Source organism: Hyla sarda, chromosome 10, assembly GCF_029499605.1.
Source record: "Hyla sarda isolate aHylSar1 chromosome 10, aHylSar1.hap1, whole genome shotgun sequence".
Lineage (NCBI taxonomy): Eukaryota > Metazoa > Chordata > Amphibia > Anura > Hylidae > Hyla > Hyla sarda.
The window spans coordinates 114,247,699-114,273,400 of NC_079198.1; the positions used below are offsets into that span (position 1 = coordinate 114,247,699).

A 25,702-nucleotide genomic window follows, 5' to 3' on the forward strand; every position below is an offset into this window, starting at 1 on the left:
TGTAGATATTGTAGATGTAGATATTGTAGATGTAGATATTGTAGATGTAGATATTGTAGATGTAGATAGATATAGTAGATGTAGATATAGCAGATGTAGATATTGTAGATGTAGATAGATATTGTAGATGTAGATATAGTAGATGTAGATATAGATGTAGGTAGATATAGTAGATGTAGATATTGCAGATGTAGATATTGTAGATGTAGATATAGTAGATGTAGGTAGATATAGTAGATGTAGATAGATATAGTAGATGTAGATAGATATAGTAGATGTAGGTAGATATAGTAGATGTAGATATTGCAGATGTAGATATTGTAGATATTGTAGATGTAGATATAGTAGATGTAGATAGATATAGTAGATGTAGATAGATATAGTAGATGTAGGTAGATATAGTAGATGTAGATAGATATAGTAGATGTAGGTAGATATAGTAGATGTAGGTAGATATAGTAGATGTAGATATTGCAGATGTAGATATTGCAGATGTAGATATTGTAGATATTGTAGATGTAGATATAGTAGATGTAGATAGATATAGTAGATGTAGATATAGTAGATGTAGATAGATATAGTAGATGTAGATATAGTAGATGTAGATATAGTAGATGTAGATATTGTAGATGTAGATATTGTAGATGTAGATATAGTAGATGTAGATAGATATAGTAGATGTAGATATAGTAGATGTAGATATTGTAGATGTAGATATTGTAGATGTAGATATTGTAGATGTAGATATTGTAGATGTAGATATTGTAGATGTAGATATTGTAGATGTAGATATTGTAGATGTAGATATTGTAGATGTAGATATTGTAGATGTAGATATTGTAGATGTAGATATTATATCTCCTTTGTGACTTAAGAGGTAAAGTTTTTCCTTGAGGGGGGCACTAAAAGGTATGTGGAGATTTATAGGCCATTCATACTCCACTCGAAATTCTACAGAGTATGCAAGATCCCCAGTCACGTTTTGTGGCTTCTTAAAGGCACACAAACATTGCCTCCAAAAGGTGGTGCCAGAGAGTTGCTTTGAATATTCTTCCCAGAATTCTCAGTAGAGCACGAAGGTACCAGAAATAAAGTTTTTTTTCCTTCTGGGATATGGATGAAGAGAAAAAACCTTGTCCTTCTCTCTTCATCCATATCCCAGTTATCCACAGGACACCGGCTTGTACTCCTGAACCTTGGGCTGCACAGGATCCACATTCATCTCTTACACCCCTATACGGGGTGATATGCGTATTTCCTATACGCCTAAAGTGAGCGGCCACTCTATAGAGCAGTGGTCTTCAACCTGCGGACCTCCAGATGTTGCAAAACTACAACTCCCAGCATGCCCGGACAGCCAACGGCTGTCCGGGCATGCTGGGAGTTGTAGTTTTGCAACATCTGGAGGTCCGCAGGTTAAAGACCACTGCTATAGAGCCTGCATTTCCCTCCTGCTATTAGCAGGAAGTCAAAAACCCCCACCCCTCCACTGTCATCTGGGGTAACGCACAAGGTGCCATCTTTCGGTCTTTCCCTTTTTACTTTTATACAGTTTTTCCTTCTGGGGGAGAGATATTTTGAATATCTTTGTCCCCTGTATTTCCTCCTGGTATGAATCTATAGTGTAGGCCGGAAATAAAAACCCTAAGTGCAGTTACTAGAGATGAGTGAACTTACAGTAAATTCGATTCGTCACAAACTTCTCGGCTCGGCAGTTGATGACTTTTCCTGCATAAATGAGTTCAGCTTTCAGGTGCTCCGGTGGGCTGGAAAAGGTGGATACAGTCCTAGGAGACTCTTTCCTAGGAATGTATCCACCTTTTCCAGCCCACCAGAGCACCGGAAAGCTGAACTAATTTATGCAGGAAAAGTCAGCAACCGCCGAGCTGAGAAGTTCGTGTAAAATCGAATTTACTGTAAGTTCGCTCATCTCTAGCAGTTACCTATCACCACACGTTTTCTGATGAATTGGCTCATAAACTAGTTTATCTGTGTTTTTACAGCTGCAATAAACTAACTTGGTAAATGACATTTAAATTATAAAGAACAACAAGAAAAAAAACCTTTGACATATAATTGATTTATACCCATCAGATATGCAGGATCATTGCTTTCTAAAAATACAACATTACAATTCCGGCTAAAATTCCCCCTTCTCACACACACCATAGGACGAGGCCTAGAGAAAAGCTGGGTTTACACTACTGTTCATTCCGTAGTTCTTTTCTGTCATTGGAGAAGAGTAATAGATGAAAGGGCACAGGCCGATCCATAATGGTGCCCAATGGGGTTTGTCAGATGTCTGGCATGGTGTCCGGCGATTTGGGCTTCGCTATTTTCTCTGGCATTTTGGATGGAAACTGAGAGTGCCGTATATGATTTGGATTAGGGATTGACCGATATCGTTTTTTTAGGGCCGATACCGATAATCGGTGGAGGTTAGGGCCGATAGCCGATAACTTATACCGATATTCCGGTATAAGTTATCGGCTATTTATCCCCCCTCGACACCGTTGCAGATCATTGATTTAAAGCGGGCGCTTTAAATCAATGCACTGCAATGGCTTTTGCGGTGCCATAGGCCGCCGCCGCCACCACCCGCTTCTCTCCCCTACCTGTCAGGGTGGTCCGGGCCATCCATCCTTCCTGTAGTGTCCGGTGGCATTCCGGGTGGAGGGTGAACCGGTCCGGGCTGTCCTTCTTCTCCGGGGGTCCTCTTCTCCACTCCGGGCAGGCTCCGGCCTAGTACACTGCATAGACGCCGCTGCGCAGTGACGCCCGTGCGCAGCGACGCACCTGACGTCACGGCGTCTATGCAACGTACTAGGCCGGAGCCTGCCCGGAGTGGAGAAGAGGACCCCCGGAGAAGGACAGCCCGGACCGGTTCACCCTCCACCCGGAATGGCGCCGGACACTACAGCAAGGAAGGATGGATGGCCCGGACCACCCCCATTACGGGTAAGTTCATTTTAATTTTTTTTATTGACTCGGAGGGTGGGGGAGGGGCCCGACCGGTATAGCAGTATGGGCAAAAATCCATACCGGTATACCGCCCAGCACTACGGTGGGGGGTGCGACGCGGTGGGTCGGGGGGTGCGGTGCGGCGGGTCAGGGGGGGGCGGTCGCGGAGCGGTGGGGGCGGGGGGGCGGGGCATTATCGGCTTATCGGCAAGGTAATTGCCGATACCGATAATGCCCAAAATTGTGATTATCGGGCGATAATATCGGCCATACCGATAATCGGTCGATCCCTAATTTGGATCCTACACCGCCATCACCTGCTTATATATCTATGTCAGTATCTATGTCTACTCTCTTCCCCCCGTTTCCCCAGGAGAGAAGACATTGCTCCGGACCCCAGACAATGGCTTTCACCGGCTAATACATTGCAGCCCAACAGAGATGGCGTTTGGTCTCAGTTTATTGCACAGACTTAAAGCGGCGCTGGATTTATACTGGGCACTAGAAGTAATTAATTTTTTTTTACTATGTTGTAATTAACAGTAACAGATAATGAATGTGTTCCCTGTCTGTGAATGTGTGGCAGCAGATGGTGTACACTGGTAAAGCTGTCCGGTGGTGTCTTGTGACACAGATATCACAGTTAATTAAACTAATAACAATAGAATGTATTTTTATAGTGCCAACTAGAGATGTGCGAACTTACAGTAAATTCGATTCGTCACAAACTTCTCGGCTCGGCAGTTGATGACTTTATCCTGCATAAATTAGTTCAGCTTTCCGGTGCTCCCTTGGGCTGGAAAAGGTGGATACAGTCCTAGGAGACGCTTTCCGGAAAGCGGAGCACCGGAAAGCTGAACTCATTTATGCAGGATAAGTCATCAACTGCCGAGCCGAGAAGTTCGTGACGAGTCGAATTTACTGTAAGTTCGCTCATCTCTAGTGCCAACATATTCTGCAGCACTTACTAACCAGTGGCACAACTTTTCTGAGTGGTCCTTAAAGGGGTACTTTGAGGAAGTGAACTTATAAGACACTTATCACCCATCCACATGATAGGGCATAAGTGTCTGATTGCAGGGGGTCCAACCTCTGCCAGCAGCTCTCTCATCCTTTTAAGCATCAACTGCGGCCAGTGAGTGGCTGAGCGGGCCGTCACTTGCCCATGTTCAGGAAGATGGGGCTGGAGCTTGCCGAGATTGGGTAAGTAGGTCGGGCCCCATAGAAGAGATTTTGGGAGGCCCCAGTGCTCGGAGCCCCCCAGATCAGACACGTATCCCCTATCCACAGGTTCGATTCTCCGGAGTGCCCCTTTTAACCAGAATTGGGAATCTTGATCTCACTAAGTTGGGTTGCACCAAAGTGTCTGTTGTCTGAGAGACTCCTCTCCTCCACAGCCTGCACCAACTTTACAAAACAAAAGTGTCACGGATCGCTAAGTAAGGGAATTGCTCTGCACCTCGAGGACTGGGTTGGGGACCACTGTGCTAATATATAGTAGCCAATCGGTAAAAGCAGAGCTGCAATGTGAAGCATAGGGAGGGACCGAGTTGCAGTCACAGTATCTGATGAAAAAGGTCACTAAACTCTGCAGTTAAAGGGGTACTCTGCCTCTAGATATCTTATCCCTTATCCTATGGATGGGGGATAAGATGTCTGATCGGAGGGGTCCCGCTGCGATTTCAACTGCGCCACCCCAGACATCCGGTGCACGGAGCAAACTTTTCTCCATGCAGGATGACTGTTGATGCGGGGCGGAAGCTCGTGACGTCACGGTCACGCCCGCTCGTTATGTCATGGCCACTCCCCCTCAATGTAAGTCTAAGGGAGGGGGCATGACAGCCGTCACGCCCCTCCCATAGACTTGAATTGAGGGGGAGTGGTCGTGATGTCACAAGCAGGGCGCAGCTAAATGATCGCCGGGTGCAGCAGGGAGATCACAGGGTCCCCAGTCCTTAGGTCTAGGGACGGAGTACCCCTTTAAGCTGGACTGAGCCCTAATGCAGGATAACTCAGATGGGAATTCTATAGATACTATTTTAGCTATTATCCCTTTTTGTACTGAGCAGTTGTGTTTGGTTACTGCTACAATCACATTGATCTTACCTGATCACCACGTCGTATTTATTGATGGTTTCACCCAAAGAGCTGTTCTTCAGCCGGTGTCCATTTCCGACCACCACACACCGTCTGCACCGCAACCTGAACATGACAGCATCACTCCATATTATTATCAATTAGTAATGTAGTCAATACAAAAACAGTCATTAAGTTTATAGGAGTCATTGTAAAATCTCCTCCGGGAAAACATTCTGCACTTCCTTCATCAGGGACTATGTAATTATATAGGGAAGACACTAGGTGCAGTTCTCCGTAACTGCCTGAAGATGTCAGTAACAGCAACTATTTCAGCATTTAGATTGAGATATAACCAAGTAACTTAAAGGGGTACTCCGGTGGAAAACAATTTATTTAAAATCAAATGGTGCCAGAAAGTTAAACAGAATTGTACATTACTTTATAAAAAAAAATTTAATCCTTCAAGTACTTAGCTGCTGTATATTACAGAGAAAGTTCTTTTGTTTTTGAATTTCTTTTCCGTCTGACCACAGTGCTCACTGCTGACACCTCTGTCCATGTTAGGAACTGTCCAGAGTTGAAGCAAATCCCCATAGCAAACCTATCCTGCTCCGGACAGTTCCTGAAAATGGACAGAGGTGTCAGCAGAGAGCACTGTGGTCAGACAGAAAGGAAATTCAAAAAGAAAATAACTTCTTTTGGATCATACAGCAGCTGACAAGTACTGGAAGGATTAAGATTTTTAAATAGAAGCCATTTACAAATCTGTTTTACTTTCTGGCACCAGCTGATTTAAAAAAAAAAAAAAAAAAATGTTTTCCAGGGGAGTACCCCTCTAAGTGCAATAACTAACATAAAAAGTGCTATCTACAATAATATCTATATGTACCAGAGTACGATATCACTTTACATCTTGGAGAATCCTTTTTTTTTTTTTGCACTTTTACTTCTCTTGTTGCAGAAGTTGCATATTTATCACGACATGTGCACGTCCAGAATGAATATGGCAGACGAGAATACATATACATAAGTATGTGCCTCGTATGTATGATAAATGCTGCCCCTAGTGGAAAGGTTCAGAACTAAGGAATCCCATTTGCTTGTTGTCTCACCTCTCTATATCTTGAGGCACGTGGTATCGATTAGACAACGCCAGAAATTTCATCAGTAGATCCTCTGGAGGAAAAAAAAAGTCAGTTGTCAGACAGGGCATTATATTGGGGAATATCCCTCCGGCCAGTGGCGTATTGTAGGTGGGCAGCACCTAGGGTTGCCACCTTTCTTGCAAAAAAAAATACCGGCCATACTAATTTGCATAATGAATATATATGTGTGACATCACAGGATACACATATGTGGGGGAAATTTTGTCCTATTCTGACCCCTATAACTTTATTTTTTTTATTTCTCCTTATACGGGCCTGTATGAGGCTCATTTTTGGGCCCCAATCGCTTTTTTAATTAAATTCGGGAGTTACAGTTAGTTACTAACTACAACTCCCAGCATGCCCTGATACAGCCTGTGGCTCAGCAGTTGCTCCAAACAAAACTACAACTCCCAGCATGTTGTACTATATAGTAGTATATAGTATAGGTCAGTGTTTCCCAACCAGGGGTGCCTCCAGCTGCTGCGAAACTACAACTCCCAGCATGCCCGGACAGCCAACGGCTGTCCGAGCATGCTGGGAGTTGTAGTTTTGCAACAGCTGGAGGTGCTCTGGTTGGGAAACACTGGTATAGTATATGGTATAACATTCTGGGAGATTGCCGGTATTTCTAATATAAAAATACAGGCAGGGTGGCCAAAATACCGGCTGTAACGGTAAAGTACCGACCATTTGGCAACCATAGCAGCACCCAAAGCACGGCAAAGTATTGCGCACCCATCCCCCCTGCCCAATAAATGTATGACAGTGGCACTATATAGAGTGTATGCTTTGCCGCTTACCAGGATTTTCTCACAAGTTGGCGTTTTAATACCTCCACACCAGGATGACCTATTATTACTGTAGTGACTGAATGATACTATTAAATTGATATACTACACACTGCTGAAAAAAATAGACACTTACCAGACGCTTGAAATCACCGCACTCAGCAATCAACACAGTTGACAATCAATTCACAGCCAGTTGTGCATAGGAACTGAGACAAGTGGTCTGTGGTCACCACCTGCAGAACCACTCCTTTATTGGAGTGGAAATAAGCAATTAGCAAGACATCCTCCAATAAAGGAGTGGTTCTGCAGGTGGTGACCACAGACCACTTCTCAGTTCCTATGCTTCCTGGCTGATGTTTTGGTCACTTTTGAATGCTCGCGGTGCTTTCACTCTAGTGGTAGCATGAGACGGAGTCTACAACCCACACAAGTGGCTCAGGTAGTGCTGCTCATCCAGGATGGCACATCAATGCGAGCTGTGGCAAGAAGGTTTGCTGTGTCTGTCAGCGTAGTGTCCAGAGCATGGAGGCGCTACCAGGAGACAGGCCAGTACATCAGGAGACGTGGAACAGCAGCAAGACCGCTACCTCTGCCTTTGTGCAAGGAGGAGCACTGCCAGAGCCCTGCAAAATGACCTCCAGCAGGCCACAAATGTGCATGTGTCCACTCAAACGGTCAGAAACAGACTCCATGAGGGTGGTATGAGGGCCCGACGTCCACAGATGGGGGTTGTGCTTAAAGCCCAACACCATGCAGGACGTTTGCCATTTTCTAGAGGACACCAAGATTGGCAAATTCGCCACTGGCGCCCTGTGCTCTTCAGAGATTAAAGCAGGTTCACATTGAGCACGTGACAGAGTCTGGAGACGCCGTGGAGAACGATCTGCCTGCAACATCCTCCAGAATGACCGGTTTGGCGGTGGGTCAGTAATGGTGTGGGGTGGCATTTCTTTGGGGGACCGCACAGCCCTCCATGTACTTGCCAGAGGTGCCTGACTGCCATTAGGTACCGAGATGAGATCCTCAGACCCCTTGTGAGACCATATGCTGGTGCGGTTGGCCCTGGGTTCCTCCTAATACAAGACAATGCTAGACCTCATGTGGCTGGAGTATGTCAGCAGTTCCTGCAAGAGGAAGGCATTGATGCTATGGACTGGCCGCCCGTTCCCCAGACCTGAATCCGATTGAGCACATCTGGGACATCATGTCTCGCTCCATCCACCACAGACTGTCCAGGAGTTGGTGGATGCTTTAGTCCAGGTCTGGGAGGACATCCCTCAGGGACCATCCTCCACCTCATCAGGAGCATGTCCAGGCGTTGTAGGGAGGTCATACGGGCACGTGGAGGCCACACATACTACTGAGCCTCATTATGACTTGTATTAAGGACATTACATAAAGTCGGATCAGCCTGTAGTGGGGTTTTCCACTGTGATTTTGAGTGTGACTCCATATCCAGACCTCCATGGGTTGATACATTTGATTTCCATTGATAATTTTTGTGTGATTTTGTTGTCAGCGCATTCAACTATGTAAAGACGAAAGTATTTCATATCATTAGTTCATTCATTCAGATCTAGGATGTGTTATCTTAGTGTTCCCTTTATGTTTTTGAGCAGTGTAAAAACCACTATACAAGGGACAACAAATTCCACCACACCATGAACACTACCACCACAGTGACTGGAAAACTACCGTACTGAATCGGCCAGACAAAGACCCGGCACTTTTCCAGCATATCCCTCACCTTTTCCTCCCCTCAGTGGTGGTAGGTGGGTTGGGGGAGCGGCAGAGAAATTGGGAAGTTTTCATGTGGGTTGGTTATTCTTCCCCTACCCCATTAAATAGATGACCTCAGTAAGTAGGACATTTCCCGCCATTAGGTTGATGCACCATGAAGTGAATTCCCCTAGATGGTAGGTAATCAACTAACATTAAAGGGGCACTCCAGTGGAAAACTTTTTTTTTTTAAATCAACTGGTGCCAGAAAGTGGACAGCATAATATGGACAGCATAGAGCACTGTGGTCATGATGTCAGCAGAGAGCTCTGTGTTCCAAAAAGAAAAGACTTTCCTCTGTAGTATTCAGCAGCTAATAAGTACTGTAAGGATTAAGATTTTTTTAATAGAAGTAATTTACAAATCTGTTTAACTGTTTAATCTGTTCAAATCTGTTTAACCAGTTAATAAAAAAATTTAAAAAGTTTTCCACCGGAGGTCCCCTTTAAGAAGATGCCCCCGGTGGGTATAGGTAGGTAATCCCCTATTAGGTAAATTCAAACAGTAATTAGGTAATCCTATCATTAAATAGATGACCCAGTAGGTGGGTAGTTCCCCAATGAGGTAGGTGATAATTGGGTCAATTCACCCAGTAGGTAGGTAATCCCCACCTTAAGTAGATGCCCACTGTAGGTATGGAAGGTAGTTCCTCCCCTTTCACAGGATGCCCCAAGGAGGAAGATAATTATCCCTCAATTATTTCCCCTCCAAAAATACCTCACTTTCCCTCCATTCCCATGCTGGGGAGGCCCTTTTCTTCCTCTGCTCCTTGCCCCATCACGCAGAGTGGCACAGGACTTCTCCTTAAAGGGGTTATCTAGGAAAACACTTTTTATATATATCAACTGGCTCCAGAAAGTTAAACAGATTTGTAAATTACTTCTATTAAAAAATCTTAATTCTTTCAGTACTTATGAGCTTCTGAAGTTGAGTTATTTTCCGTCTAAGTGCTCTCTAATGACACGTGTCACGGGAACCACCCAGAGTAGAAGCAAATCCCCATAGCAAACCTCTTCTACTCTGTGCAGTTCCCGAGACAAGCAGAGGTGTCAGCAGAGAGCACTGTTGCTAGACAGAAAACAACAACTCAACTTCAGCAGCTGATAATTAGTGAAAGGATTAAGATTTTATAATAGAAGTGATTTACAAATCTGTTTAACTTTCTGGAGCCAGTTGATATAAAAAAAAAATGTTTTTTCCTGGAATACCCCTTTTAAGGCTGTGCAAAATGACATCATCGCTAGCATCCCACAGCAGAAGCCCTGTGCCACTGTACAGTACAGGAGCAAGAAATACAGAAAAAATAGGGGTCCCTGTGCCTGTACGTACATTCCATAATGTACTAAGCTATTGGAATGTACATACAGGAGCAGGGACTCCTGTTTTAACAAAGCTCTCTGCTCCTGTACCTTACTGAGTGGCGAAGCACACATTGTATTCTTCACCACTCACTTTACATTCTCAGGGGCACAAGATTTTGAGCCCCTAAGAATTTTGCGCCCTAGGCAACAGTCTCCCCCACACTACACCACTACCTCCATGCTATAAGGCAGTGTTTCCCAACCTGGGTGCCTCCAGCTGTTGCAAAACTACAATTCCCAGCATGCCCGGACAGCCGAAGGCTGTCCGAGCATGCTGGGAGTTGTAGTTTTGCAACAGATGGAGGCACCCCAGTTGGGAAACACTGGTATAAGGGCCTCATAATCAAAGGAAATCAGTGACTTTTAGGTGCACAAACTTTGCACCATGAAATGCGCACAAACCATAAGCTCCACCTCTGCAGACAACTCAATAAATGCTAAAAAATCCAGAAGGGGGGGGAGCTCTGCTGCCTGCAGCTAAAAAAATTGGCAGATCTACAATGATGACTGCAGGGTGGGGATTCCGTCTATGGATGTTTATAATGATGTAATGTCCCAGGAACACGCCAAGCTGCATGATATAATATGTGTGAACGGTTGGCGCCTCCAGCGACTCTCTGAAGATAATGGGCATGGTTATAAAAATTGGCTCAGACAGTATTGTGGAACAGATGAGCAGCAGAGCATGGATCTGTCTGCACAGTTATTTTTATTTTTGCATAAATAAAATGCATGAATGGGCAACACACGCTGGGTTCAACTTGATGGTGGGAGATGTTGCATGCAGAAAATATGCACACCCCTATACTGCAGAAAATGTGCACACCCCTTCTATTGCAGAAAATGTGCACACCCCTATACTGCAGAAATTGTGCACACCCCTATACTGCAGAAATTGTGCACACTCCTATACTGCAAAAAATGTGCACACCCCTATACTGCAGAAAATGTGCACACCCCTATACTGCAGAAAATATGCACACCCCTATTCTGCAGAAAATGTGCACACCCCTATACTGCAAAAAATGTGCACACCCCTATACTGCAAAAAATGTGCACACCCCTATGCTGCAGAAAATGTGCACACCCCTATACTGCAGAAAATATGCACACCCCTATACTGCAGAAAATATGCACAGCACACCCCTCTACTGCAGAAATTGTGCACACCCCTATACTGCAAAAATTGTGCACACCCCTATACTGCAAAAATTGTGCACACCCCTATACTGCAGAAATTGTGCACACCCCTATACTGCAGAAAATGTGCACACCCCTATACTGCAGAAAATATGCACACCCCTATACTGCAGAAAATATGCACACCCCTTATATTGAGTATATTATACGTGTGTGTTGTTCAGTGTGTCTGCTTCGCTCAGCTCTGTTCTTACCACTTCCTTTCATGCCGTACGGTAAAGGATAGCGGGACTCGTTCTTCACCCAGAAATAGTCGCTCATCGCCAAGAAGACGGGGTGATTCCTGGAGTAACTGCAGACAGATGAGGAGTTAAGAAGATGTTGGAAGCAAAGATAGGAAATGTTACCCAGATTTGGGCTACACGATGACTTTGGCCATGACAACGGTTGCTGCATATCCCGAATTATTCTGTACCGCTACTTAATGTAAATAAATTAATCCAGGACAGATTTCTGGTGATTGTGGAGTCGCAGTCCTGCCAACTTGCAGATCGCAATGGGGCCCTATTAATTTAGCGGCGATCCATGTCATGTCCACAGCTGCCAGGTAGCCACAGCCTTAGGGCCCATTCACACAGCAGAATTTACAAGTGGAATTATGCTCAAGAATTCAGGAAATCCCGATGCAGCAGCCATCCATTGTTTTCAATGGGATTTGTTGCACCGTGCACACAGCAGAATTTCTATGGTGGAAAATTCTGCCATAGAAATTCAAATTCTGGACGTCACAGAAAGAAAGATAACGTTTATTCTCTCAGCGGAATCTTATCAGACACGTTTCCGAGCGGCCTTAACACCGTCTGATTCAGCTGGTGCCTGCAGGAGACAGAATGATTCCAGACAAATATTCTGCAGTGTGAATGAGCCTAATGTGCGATGTGAGGATGAAGCATTATACAGGAGGATGGGGCGTGCGCTATACAGGAGGACGGGGCGTGCGCTATACAGGAGGACGGGGCGTGCGCTATACAGGAGGACGGGGCGTGCGCTATACAGGAGGACGGGGCGTGCGCTATACAGGAGGACGGGGCGTGCGCTATACAGGAGGACGGGGCGTGCGCTATACAGGAGGACGGGGCGTGCGCTATACAGGTTGACGGGGCGTGCGCTATACAGGTTGACGGGGCGTGCGCTATACAGGTTGACGGGGCGTGCGCTATACAGGTTGACGGGGCGTGCGCTATACAGGTTGACGGGGCGTGCGCTATACAGGTTGACGGGGCGTGCGCTATACAGGTTGACGGGGCGTGCGCTATACAGGAGGACGGGGCGTGCGCTATACAGGAGGACGGGGGGTGCGCTATACAGGAGGACGGGGCGTGCGCTGTACAGGAGGATTGGTGTGTGCTGTACAGGAGGACGGGGCGTGCGCTATACAGGTTGACGGGGCGTGCGCTATACAGGTTGACGGGGCGTGCGCTATACAGGTTGATGGGGCGTGCGCTATACAGGTTGACGGGGCGTGCGCTATACAGGTTGACGGGGCGTGCGCTATACAGGTTGACGGGGCGTGCGCTATACAGGAGGACGGGGCGTGCGCTATACAGGAGGACGGGGGGTGCGCTATACAGGAGGACGGGGCGTGCGCTATACAGGAGGATTGGTGTGTGCTGTATAGGAGGACGGGGCGTGCGCTATACAGGAGGATTGGTGTGTGCTATACAGGAGGATGGGTGTGTGCTGTACAGGAGGATTGGTGTGTGCTGTATAGGAGGATTGGTGTGTGCTATACAGGAGGATTGGTGTGTGCTGTATAGGAGGATTGGTGTGTGCTATACAGGAGGATTGGTGTGTGCTATACAGGAGGATTGGTGTGTGCTATACAGGAGGATTGGTGTGTGCTATACAGGAGGATTGGTGTGTGCTATACAGGAGGATTGGTGTGTGCTATACAGGAGGATTGGTGTGTGCTGTACAGGAGGATTGGTGTGTGCTGGACAGGAGGATTGGTGTGTGCTATACAGGAGGATTGGTGTGTGCTGTATAGGAGGATTGGTGTGTGCTGTACAGGAGGATTGGTGTGTGCTATACAGGAGGATTGGTGTGTGCTATACAGGAGGATTGGTGTGTGCTGTACAGGAGGATTGGTGTGTGCTGTACAGGAGGATTGGTGTGTGCTATACAGGAGGATTGGTGTGTGCTATACAGGAGGATTGGTGTGTGCTATACAGGAGGATTGGTGTGTGCTATACAGGAGGATTGGTGTGTGCTATACAGGAGGATTGGTGTGTGCTATACAGGAGGATTGGTGTGTGCTATACAGGAGGATTGGTGTGTGCTATACAGGAGGATTGGTGTGTGCTATACAGGAGGATTGGTGTGTGCTGTACAGGAGGATTGGTGTGCGCCGGCTCTCCATCCTGCAGCAAACACACACAATGAAAGGCGGATACATTAAAATGTCAATTATAATATCAGGATTAACACAAGATAACACAAAACTACAACAGACTAGATGTCCGTCACTTAAAGAGGTATTTCGGGAAAAAATCTTAATCCTTCCAATAATTATCAACTGCTGAAGTTGAGTTGTTCTTTTCTGTCTGGCAACAGTGCTCTCTGCTGACATCTCTGCCTGTCTCGGGAACTGCACAGAATAGGTTTGCTATGGGGATTTGCTTCTACTCTGGACATTTCCCGAGACAGGTGTCACCAGAGAGCACTTAGACAGAAAAGAACAACTCAACTTCAGCAGCTCATAAGTACTAAAAGGATTAAGATTTTTTATTAGAAGTAATTTACAAATCTGTTTAACAGATATATATATATATATATATATATATATATATATATATATATAAGTTTTTCCTGGAATACCCCTTTAAAAACAACTTCCATAAATACAAATCCCCACTTCTCATCTTAGGTCGCTGTATATCCAGACAAATATTCTGCAGTGTGAATGAGCCTAATGTGTGATGTGAGGATGAAGCATTATACAGGAGGATGGGGCGTGCGCTATACAGGAGGACGGGGCGTGCGCTATACAGGAGGACGGGGCGTGCGCTATACAGGAGGACGGGGCGTGCGCTATACAGGAGGACGGGGCGTGCGCTATACAGGAGGACGGGGCGTGCGCTATACAGGAGGACGGGGCGTGCGCTATACAGGAGGACGGGGCGTGCGCTATACAGGTTGACGGGGCGTGCGCTATACAGGTTGACGGGGCGTGCGCTATACAGGTTGACGGTATAGGAGGATTGGTGTGTGCTGTACAGGAGGATTGGTGTGTGCTATACAGGAGGATTGGTGTGTGCTATACAGGAGGATTGGTGTGTGCTGTATAGGAGGATTGGTGTGTGCTGTACAGGAGGATTGGTGTGTGCTATACAGGAGGATTGGTGTGTGCTATACAGGAGGATTGGTGTGTGCTGTACAGGAGGATTGGTGTGTGCTATACAGGAGGATTGGTGTGTGCTATACAGGAGGATTGGTGTGTGCTGTATAGGAGGATTGGTGTGTGCTATACAGGAGGATTGGTGTGTGCTATACAGGAGGATTGGTGTGTGCTATACAGGAGGATTGGTGTGTGCTGTATAGGAGGATTGGTGTGTGCTGTACAGGAGGATTGGTGTGTGCTATACAGGAGGATTGGTGTGTGCTGTATAGGAGGATTGGTGTGTGCTGTACAGGAGGATTGGTGTGTGCTATACAGGAGGATTGGTGTGTGCTATACAGGAGGATTGGTGTGTGCTATACAGGAGGATTGGTGTGTGCTGTACAGGAGGATTGGTGTGTGCTATACAGGAGGATTGGTGTGTGCTATACAGGAGGATTGGTGTGTGCTATACAGGAGGATTGGTGTGTGCTATACAGGAGGATTGGTGTGTGCTATACAGGAGGATTGGTGTGTGCTATACAGGAGGATTGGTGTGTGCTATACAGGAGGATTGGTGTGTGCTATACAGGAGGATTGGTGTGTGCTATACAGGAGGATTGGTGTGTGCTATACAGGAGGATTGGTGTGTGCTATACAGGAGGATTGGTGTGTGCTATACAGGAGGATTGGTGTGTGCTATACAGGAGGATTGGTGTGTGCTATACAGGAGGATTGGTGTGTGCTGTACAGGAGGACGGGGCGTGCGCTATACAGGAGGATTGGTGTGTGCTATACAGGAGGATTGGTGTGTGCTATACAGGAGGATTGGTGTGTGCTATACAGGAGGATTGGTGTGTGCTATACAGGAGGATTGGTGTGTGCTATACAGGAGGATTGGTGTTTGCTGTATAGGAGGATTGGTGTGTGCTATACAGGAGGATTGGTGTGTGCTGTACAGGAGGACGGGGTGTGCTATACAGGAGGATTGGTGTGTGCTATACAGGAGGATTGGTGTGTGCTATACAGGAGGATTGGTGTGTGCTATACAGGAGGATTGGTGTGTGCTATACAGGAGGATTGGTGTGTGCTATACAGGAGGATTGGTGTGTGCTATACAGGAGGATTGGTGTGTGCTATACAGGAGGATTGGTGTGTGCTATACAGGAGGATTGGTGTGTGCTGTACAGGAGGATTGGTGTGTGCTATACAGGAGGATTGGTGTTTGCTGTATAGGAGGATTGGTGTGTGCTATACAGGAGGATGGGTGTGTGCTATACAGGAGGATTGGTGTGCGCTATACAGGAGGATTGGTGTGTGCTATACAGGAGGATTGGTGTTTGCTGTATAGGAGGATTGGTGTGTGCTATACAGGAGGATTGGTGTGTGCTATACAGGAGGATTGGTGTGCTATACAGGAGGATTGGTGTTTGCTGTATAGGAGGATTGGTGTGTGCTATACAGGAGGATTGGTGTGTGCTATACAGGAGGATTGGTGTGTGCTATACAGGAGGATTGGTGTGTGCTATACAGGAGGATTGGTGTGTGCTATACAGGAGGATTGGTGTGTGCTATACAGGAGGATTGGTGTGTGCTATACAGGAGGATTGGTGTGTGCTATACAGGAGGATTGGTGTGTGCTATACAGGAGGATGGGTGTGTGCTATACAGGAGGATTGGTGTGCGCTATACAGGAGGATTGGTGTGTGCTATACAGGAGGATTGGTGTTTGCTGTATAGGAGGATTGGTGTGCGCTATACAGGAGGATTGGTGTGTGCTATACAGGAGGATTGGTGTGTGCTATACAGGAGGATTGGTGTGTGCTATACAGGAGGATTGGTGTGTGCTATACAGGAGGATTGGTGTGTGCTATACAGGAGGATTGGTGTGTGCTAGGAGAGATGACTGACAGCTGCCAGAAACTTACTTGCTGATCATAGAAGCTGCTTTGGAAGCGACGTCACCTGGAGCGCACATGGCTCCGACATTTACATAGGACCTAAGGACACAGACGCTGTGGTTATATATTTGCTGTTTTTTCTTCTGTGATAATATTTATAGTGGACAGGGGTTGGGCAGGCGCAGGGGCCACAGTATGAAACGCCTGTTCCTGGGGAGGCACAGATCAACTCCACATTTACAGTCATCTCAGGACAGAAATACAATAAATCCATTTCATGTTTCTGCGATTTACTGCCCCACACCTGAAATGACACCGAACTGGTCTCAGAGCTGGCTGTGTACCTACCTGGGTATGTAGGTGTCCACTTGTAAGTACCACAACATCCCGAAGCAGAACATGACAGTAAGGAAGGCAGCGCCGGCTCTCCATCCTGCAGCAAACACACACAATGAAAGGCGGATACATTAAAATGTCAATTATAATATCAGGATTAACACAAGATAACACAAAACTACAACAGACTAGATGTCCGTCACTTAAAGAGGTATTTCGGGAAAAAATCTTAATCCTTCCAATAATTATCAACTGCTGAAGTTGAGTTGTTCTTTTCTGTCTGGCAACAGTGCTCTCTGCTGACATCTCTGCCTGTCTCGGGAACTGCACAGAATAGGTTTGCTATGGGGATTTGCTTCTACTCTGGACATTTCCCGAGACAGGTGTCACCAGAGAGCACTTAGACAGAAAAGAACAACTCAACTTCAGCAGCTCATAAGTACTAAAAGGATTAAGATTTTTTATTAGAAGTAATTTACAAATCTGTTTAACAGATATATATATATATATATATATATATATATATAAGTTTTTCCTGGAATACCCCTTTAAAAACAACTTCCATAAATACAAATCCCCACTTCTCATCTTAGGTCGCTGTATATCATAATAATCAATATGTCTGCAAAAATAGGGTTTTCCCTCAGCTGTCCTGAAAAGCGCCGGCCGCCCCTCTTATAACGTATCCTTGATAGCTATTTATGTCTTATAATAATAGACTAGCCTGACGAAGCGGGGGTCACCCTGCGAAACGCGTTGCTATCTCCCTCTTATTTTCGTCCTATTTTATATTATTCCATATATTTGTTTTAATGTATGGTTTTGTCATTTTTATTGAATAAATCAGTAACCCCATAATCCCGGAATGCTTGTTTGACTGCAACAAACCCTCAAGGTGCCACAGATATCATCCGCATTTCTCCTCCCTGGAAACTGCTGGAGCAGCTTCCTTTTGGGACCACTCTCTTCCTATGTCTTATAATAAGGAATTCACATTCAGTAAATGGATCACAGGTCTAGGAATTGAGGAAGGAGGAGGAGGTATTAAGTAAACATGGGGTGTGATGTCTCCAACATTTCTAAAGAAAAAAACCTTCTGCTAAATAAATATTTAACTAAGAACTCTCCGCCTTATCGCTGGCCTGAACCACAGAGCTTTTAAAGGGGTACTCCGCTGGAAAACTTTTTTTTTTTTTAAATCAACTGGGGCCAGAAAGTTAAACAAATTTGTAAATTACTTCTATTAAAAAAATCTTAATCCTTCCAGTACTTATTAGCTGCTGAATACTACAGAGGAAATTCTTTTCTTTTTGCTGAATCACGAGCACAGTGCTCTCTGCTGACATCTCTGTCCATTTTAAGAACTGTCCAGAGAAGGAGAAAATCCCCATAGCATAACATATGCTGCTCTGGCCAGTTCCTAAAATGGACAGAGATGTCAGCAGAGAGCACTGTGCTCATGATGTAAGCAGAGAGCTTTGTGTTCAAAAAAGAAAAGAATTTCCTCTGTAGTATTTAGAAGCTAATAAGTGCTGGAAGGATTAAGATTTCTTAATAGAAGTAATTTACAAATCTGTTTAACTTTTTGACACCAGTTGATTAAAAAAAAAAAAAAATAATAAAAAAAAAAAAAAAGGTTTTCCACTGGAGTAACCCTTTAAGGAAATGGTAACACCTGCCTCCCTATACCAGTGTTTCCCAACCTGTCGCCTTAGGGTGTATTCACACGGGGGGATTCTGCCTCAAATTTAAAGCCCATAGACTTCTATGGGATTCCGCACTCCCATTCACACTTCTGAAATTCCACTTGCGGAATTCCGCAAGTGGAATTTCAAAAGTGTGAATGGGAGTGCGGAATCCCATAGAAGTCTATGGGCTTTAAATTTGAGGCAGAATTCCGCAAGCGGAAATTCTGCCGTGTGAATAGACCCTTAGGCTGCGTTCGCACTGCAGAATTTCTGGGCAGAATTTCTGCCGGAGATCGAGCCGGCGCCGCTAGAACTGAGTAGACTGCAATGCATTTCTGGGTGGATCTTTTGGGACATCTGCTCAGAAATGCATTGCCATCTATGGGAACGGCAATGTAGTCCGCGTGGTCCTAGTGCCGCCGGATCGATCTCTGGCAGAAATTCTGCCCAGAAATTCCACAGTGTGAACCCAGCCATACAGCAGCTGCAAAACTACAACTACCTTCATGATCTAGTAGCCTTTTTGTCATCAAATGTACACTCTATAGCAGTGTTTCCCAACCTGTGGCTCTCCAGCTGTTGCAAACCTACAACTCCCATCATGCTCTGACTACCTTCAAATTTGTGTATCCTATTCCCGAACCTGCAGATCTCCAGCTGTAGAAAAACTACTCCCGTAATGCCCTGACGACCTTTTGTTGTCCAATGTACACTCTGGGGGAGATTTATCGAAACCTGTCCAGAGGAAAAGTGGCTGAGTTGCCCATAGCAACCAATCAGATCGCTGCTTTCAGTTTTTAAAAGGCCTCTGTAAAATGAAAGAAGCGATCTGATTGGTTGCTATGGGCAACTCAGCCACTTTTCCTCTGGACAGGTTTTGATAAATCTCCCCCTCTGTTTCAGTGTTTTCCTATTCCCCAAACTGAGGCTCTACAGCTGTTGCAAAACTACAACTCCCATCATGCCCTGGTAGCCTTTTTGTAATCAAGGGGAAGATTTATCAAAACCTGTCCAAAAGGAAAAGTTGCTGAGTTGCCCATAGCAACCAATCAGATCGCTTCTTTCATTATTCAGAGGCCTTTTCAAAAATGAAAGTAGTGATCTGATTGGTTGCTATGGGCAACTCAGTAACGTTTCCTCTGGACAGGTGTTAATAAATCCCCCCCTAGTGTACATTTTATAGCAATAGTCTCCAACCTGTGACTCTCCAGATGTTGCAAGACTGACTCCTTCCATACCTTGTCCTTGGCTAGAAAGCCACAGGTTGGGGGAACTTATATAGTGTACGTTCTATAACAAAACAGCTACCAAGGTATGATGGGAGTTGTAGTTTTTCAACCGCTGGAAAAATGCAAATTGGAAAACACTGGCACAGGGTGTACACGATGACAAAAGGGCCATTGGGGCATGATGGGAGTTATAGTTTAACAACAGTTGGAGAACACTGCCATAAAGATGATGGAAACAGAAAATACCCAAATGAACATACACCCTGTAACATAAATCCTCATTTTCTGCTGCATCATATAGGAAATTACAAGGTACAGTTCTTATAAATATCATTTGGAACAATGTTGCATTGTTCATTTTGTTTGCCATAACGGGGTTCTTCAGTAGAACCATAGATAAACCTATATGTGTATTATTAGAATCATCCGGACGGTAACATACACGCTATATGGTGACACCCCGACCATCACAGTGCATGCTTTATATAGAATAGAAGCAACTGCAATCCTCTTTATTTTGTATAGTTTAGAATTAGAGATGAGCGAACTTACAGTAAATTCGATTCGTCACGAACTTCTCGGCTCGGCAGTTGATGACTTTTCCTGCATAAATTAGTTCAGCTTTCAGGTGCTCCGGTGGGCTGGAAAAGGTGGATACGGTCCTATGAGACTCTTTCCTAGGACTGTATCCACCTTTTCCAGTCCACCGGAGCACCGGAAAGCTGAACTAATTTATGCAGGAAATGTCAGCAACCGCCGAGCCGAGAAGTTTGTGACGAATTGAATTTACTGTAAGTTCGCTCATCTCTAGAGGGAACCATGAACGCCAACATGTACTGTGACATACTGAAGCAGAGCATGATCCCCTCCATTCAGAGGCTGGGCCGCAAGGCAGTTTTCCAAAATGATAAGGACCCCAAACACCTCCAAGACCACCACTGCCTTGCTAAAGAAGCTGAGGGTACAGGCGAGTTATTTATTAGGGGAAACTACATTAAACACTGTTAGGGTGCATGCACGCCACGTTTTTTGCTATACAGTTCCCGTATACGGTTTCAAGTTAAAAACCGTATTGAACATTGAACTGTATAGAAAACCGTATGCACTGACTTAGCATTGTAAACCGTATGTCAAACGCATCATCCGGTTTAGTCCGTTTTGCATCTTATACGGTTTTGTCCGTTTTTTTTACCCATACCCAAAACCGTAGTCCACCACATTTTTTGGTCCAGGTAAAAAAACTGTATTAAACAATATACGTTTTTTTAATTAACATAGGAGTCAATGGGAACCGTACAGAACTGTATGTGCGTACGGTTCCATGCGGTTTTCACCATACGGTTTTTGAATTTGCACATTTTTTTTCTTGGAATTTCAATCAAACAAATGAAACTTTATTCAAAATGGAGTGAAAAGTTAAAAACGTATATGTTTTTTTTCTAAAAAAAACGGATGCAACCAGACATTTTTCAAACCGTATACGGTTTTCAACCATATATGGGTTAAAATTTGTACACACGTTTTGATACAGTTTAGTCAGATTTTGAGGAATCCGTTTTTCATCAAATACCTGATAAGGGAACTGTATTGCAAAAACGTGGTGTGAATGCAGCCTTATTATGGGAGATACCGCAGATCAAGATCTATCTGTATATAAAAGCCAACCATGTTCACAAAGCTGGTATCCTACCTATGCAGTACTAGATTTTTTAGGTTAGTATTCCTTTAAGGGCAAATGTGCTGCAGGATCTGCAGAACTGTGTGTGTCAGCATCAAGGAGTTAATTCCTGCGAGTCCCATGTGTTTATAGGAGGTAACGATTGTGTGCACATAGTAACTGGTACAGACAAAACATCTAATTCCCCAGAACTGGGAACAGGTGCAACCAGCCATCGCTTATCTTTATTGGTCTAAATTTCAGAATTATAAAGTTTTATAGCGGTCATATCTGCTTTTCCGACAGAACTCCAAATCCACTGCATGAATGCGGAAGCAGATAATAGTCTGTCTGCCTGCTACAGTGGTGGGACTGTCCTGTCTTTAGAATAAAAATGTAATTTTTGTCCTGGTTTCATGATTTTTTTTTTTTTTTTTTTTTTAAACAAAATTGACAATTCTGCATTTTTTGTGCTGGTCAGAATTCTTAAAGTGGCCATTAGAGATGAGCGAACTTACAGTAAATTCGATTCGTCACAAACTTCTCGGCTCGGCAATTAATGGCTTTTCCTGCATAAATTAGTTCAGCTTTCCTGTGCTCCGGTGGGCTGGAAAAGGTGGATACAGTCTTTCCTAGGAGACTCTTTCCTAGGACTGTATCCACCTTTTCCAGCCCACCGGAGCACCTGAAGGCTGAACTAATTTACGCAGGAAAAGTCATCAACTGCCCAGCCGAGAAGTTTGTGATGAATCGAATTTACTGTAAGTTCGCTCATCTCTAGTGGCCATGGCCCATGCTGCCTGACGTTAAAGTGGCATTTCTTTATTTTAACACCTTCCTACACTAGCTTAACATTAAATCTCATATTTTATACTACCTAACATTCACGAAAATAAAATACAGAACATTATAGGACCCTGTCCTTTTTCGGCAGCACACACAGTTCCCATTGGCCACATTAGTAGCTTTTAGGACCCGGCACACAAGGTCAAGTGTTGGAAGCCGTAGGGGGATTTGAAGCTCCCATGAAGCGATATCAATAAAATAAGGAGAATTCTGGACCCCTCTTCTGGGGTTTATCAGTAAATGCAGAGGAGAAGTGGACTCACCTTGTTTACTGTTCATTTTGGTCGTCGAAAAACCATTACCTCTCTGACAGATTTCATGGTCAGCAACCTGAAAGAAAAGGAACATACAGAACCATTACTTGGTGTGCAGGAGATCAGCGATGCAGAACTGGCGCATGTCTTTAAGTAGACTATAACATCTGTACAACTAAAATAGAGAAACACAACCGCACATCCACCATTTGTATTTTGATCTATTTGCTTCTCAGCATAATTTCAAAAACTAACAGGTTGTTATTATACATTTTGATCAAAAAGTACAAGCCCACTCGCCACGTCAAGACCATCTAGTCAGAGTGGGTCCCTAACCTGACACTGGCGTAGCGTTGGGCGGTGACCACTGCCTCTGAGACACCAAGCCCACAGGGGGAATGACCCAGTGGTCAGGCAGCCCCATTGTTGCCCGACCAAGCCCCTGGCTCCGGGCCGCACCACCCCACAGACAAAGCACCACAGAAACAATGGCCGCCACAGAGAACCACACCAGTGTGAAACCTACCATGTGCTCACTGCCAGAGGCCTAGGAGAATGAGGAAGCCTTTATGCTGTCTCCTTTGGGCATAGTGTAGTGGTGGTGGTGGCCGCCACCCAGCGCTACACCAATGTTGGGTTGGGGACCCACTCTGAATAGGTGGCCTTGACGTGGCGAGTGCGCTTGTACTTTTTGATCAAAATGTATAATAACAACCTGTTAGTGTTTGAATTTATGAGAAGCAATTAGATCAAAATACAAATGGTGGATGTGCGGCTGTGTTTCTTTTTCTCTATTTTTGTTTTAGACTATTACCTCTGATGAGTGACAAATCCCAGAGGAAAGAGACTGGAAATTTCACTTAGGGTAAGATTAGATCATAATGTTGGTCAAAGAAGTTATCGCCCTGGGCAGAGGCGGAGCTTGTAGTTTCTGGGCCCTGATGCAAAATCTGCAACAGGGCCCCATATGCCAATTAAAATTACTGGTCTGTTATGGGGCAGATGTGTTTTGGGGCCCCCTTAGGAATCAGGGTCCCAATGCGACTGCTACCTTTATAGCTACGGCCCTGGGGCCCCCACCATTTAGAGTTCTCCACCAACCCACCTTATACTGTCTTAGTGTGTACCCCATGTCATCATCATTTCAGCTGTAGGATTATTTGGTCTCCGTTATTTGTACTATTTTATGTGGGGCCTGTTATTGAACGACATCATATAGACGTTCTATGGTCATATTGGGTGGTTACTGTTATTGAATGGTGTCATGTAGGCATCATATGGTAATAATGAGTGGGTACTTGTATGGTGTCGGGAAAGCATCATATGGTCATATTGGGTGGGTACTATTATCGTATGGTGTCATGTAGGCATTGTATGGCCATATTGTATGAGTGATGTAATTGTTTTATGTAGCCATCATATAGCCATATTGTGTGGGTACTGTAATTGCATGTAGGCATCTTGTTGCCAAAATGTGTGGATACTGTTATTGTATGGCAACATGTAGGCATCATATAGCCAAGTAATGTAGGCACCATTACCATAAGGAGTCATATAGCTATATTGTGTGGGTACTGTTACTGCATGGCATCATGTACGCAACATATAGCCATAGTGTATGGCACTGTTGTTGTATGCCGTCATATAGGCATCATATTGTTTGGGTACTGTTACTGTATGACATCGAGTAGGCATCAAAAGTCCTTTATGTGTGGGTATTGTTACTTTATGACTTTATTGTGTATGTGTTACATGGGTTTGTTGTGTAGACACTAATACTGTGTGGTGTTGACTATAGGTACTGCTACCGCTTGGCATGTTGGCATTGTATGACACTATAAAAGGTGGGCACTGTGTTTGTTTTACTCAACACTAAAAGAAAGAATTATAATAAGGCACAATTACAGGATTTGTTAAAAACTACAACAGTTCTATTCATGTACGTACAACCCAAAAATGGAGGGGAGCGGGGACATATTTTGTTAAGCAGCAGAAGTATAAAATAAAGGGCAACTCTATAGTACTAATAGTAGTAAAAATGGTACCCAGCACTCACCAATCTTGCAAAAGTGAAGGTTTATTAATCCATAGAATAGTACAGGGATGCATTTTGGCAAAGGTGCCGGAAGGCACCTTTGTCGAAACGCATCCCTGTACTGTGATATGGATTAATAAACTTTTACTTTTTGCAAGATTGGTGAGTGCTGGGTACCATTTTTACTACTATAGATCCAAATATGACAACTTATTATTTTATAATACATATGATGTGCACAAAGGGGGACGGAACTCCGTTGGAGCTCTTGAGTCTGATGGTCGCATTTCCCAGCTGATCCGCGTGGTCACGTGACCAAGCGGATCAGCCACGAAATTGGACCGTCAGACTCACAAGCTCCGTTAAGCTCCGGTATCTTTCTGTTCCTCCCCGCTTTGTGCACATCATGTGGCCTATAAAATGAAGGGTTATCATACTTGCTTCTGACCGGAGTGAGTGCCGTTCTTTCAATTCTCTTTGCTACCGTATTAAATGCTTAACCCCTTAAGGACGCAGGGTTTTTCCGTTTTTGCACTTTCGTTTTTTCCTCCTTACCTTTTAAAAATCATAACCCTTTCAATTTTCCACCTAAAAATCCATATTATGGCTTATTTTTTGCGTTGCCAATTCTACTTTGCAGTGACATTAGTCATTTTACCCAAAAATGCACGGCGAAAGGGAAAAAAAAATCATTGTGCGACAAAATCGAAAAAAAAACCGCCATTTTGTAACTTTTGGGGGCTTCCGTTTCTACGCAGTGCATATTTCGGTAAAAATTACACCTTAACATTATTCTGTAGGTCCATACGGTTAAAATGATATCCTAGTTATACAGGTTTGATTTTGTCGCACTTCTGGAAAAAATCATCATTCATTTTTTTAATGGTATAAAAAGTGACCAAAATACGCTTTTTTGGACTTTGGAATTTTTTTGCGCGTACGCCATTGACCGTGCGGTTTAATTAATGATATATTTTTATAGTTCGGACATTTACGCACGCGGCGATACCACATATGTTTATTTCTTTATTTTTTTACACTGTTTTATTTTTTTTATGGGAAAAGGGGGGTGATTCAAACTTTTATTAGGGAAGGGGTTAAATGACCTTTATTAACACATT

The 25,702-nt window shown here is 44.5% G+C and overlaps 1 protein-coding gene across 4 annotated transcripts in view; it reads right to left on the reverse strand.

The window, feature by feature from the left end:
* LOC130293366 (CMP-N-acetylneuraminate-beta-galactosamide-alpha-2,3-sialyltransferase 4-like) overlaps window positions 1-25,702 on the reverse strand; it is a 180,264-nt gene that overhangs the window by 14,115 nt on the left and 140,447 nt on the right. For all 4 annotated transcript variants that reach the window (XM_056541967.1, XM_056541966.1, XM_056541968.1 and 1 more), the window contains 6 exons: window positions 22,556-22,622; window positions 16,885-16,969; window positions 16,564-16,635; window positions 11,514-11,611; window positions 6,153-6,216; window positions 5,068-5,163 (listed from right to left, as the gene is read on the reverse strand). In XM_056541967.1, the coding sequence (XP_056397942.1) occupies window positions 5,068-5,163; window positions 6,153-6,216; window positions 11,514-11,611; window positions 16,564-16,635; window positions 16,885-16,969; window positions 22,556-22,622 (482 nt within the window). The remainder of the gene's footprint in view (window positions 1-5,067; window positions 5,164-6,152; window positions 6,217-11,513; window positions 11,612-16,563; window positions 16,636-16,884; window positions 16,970-22,555; window positions 22,623-25,702) is intronic.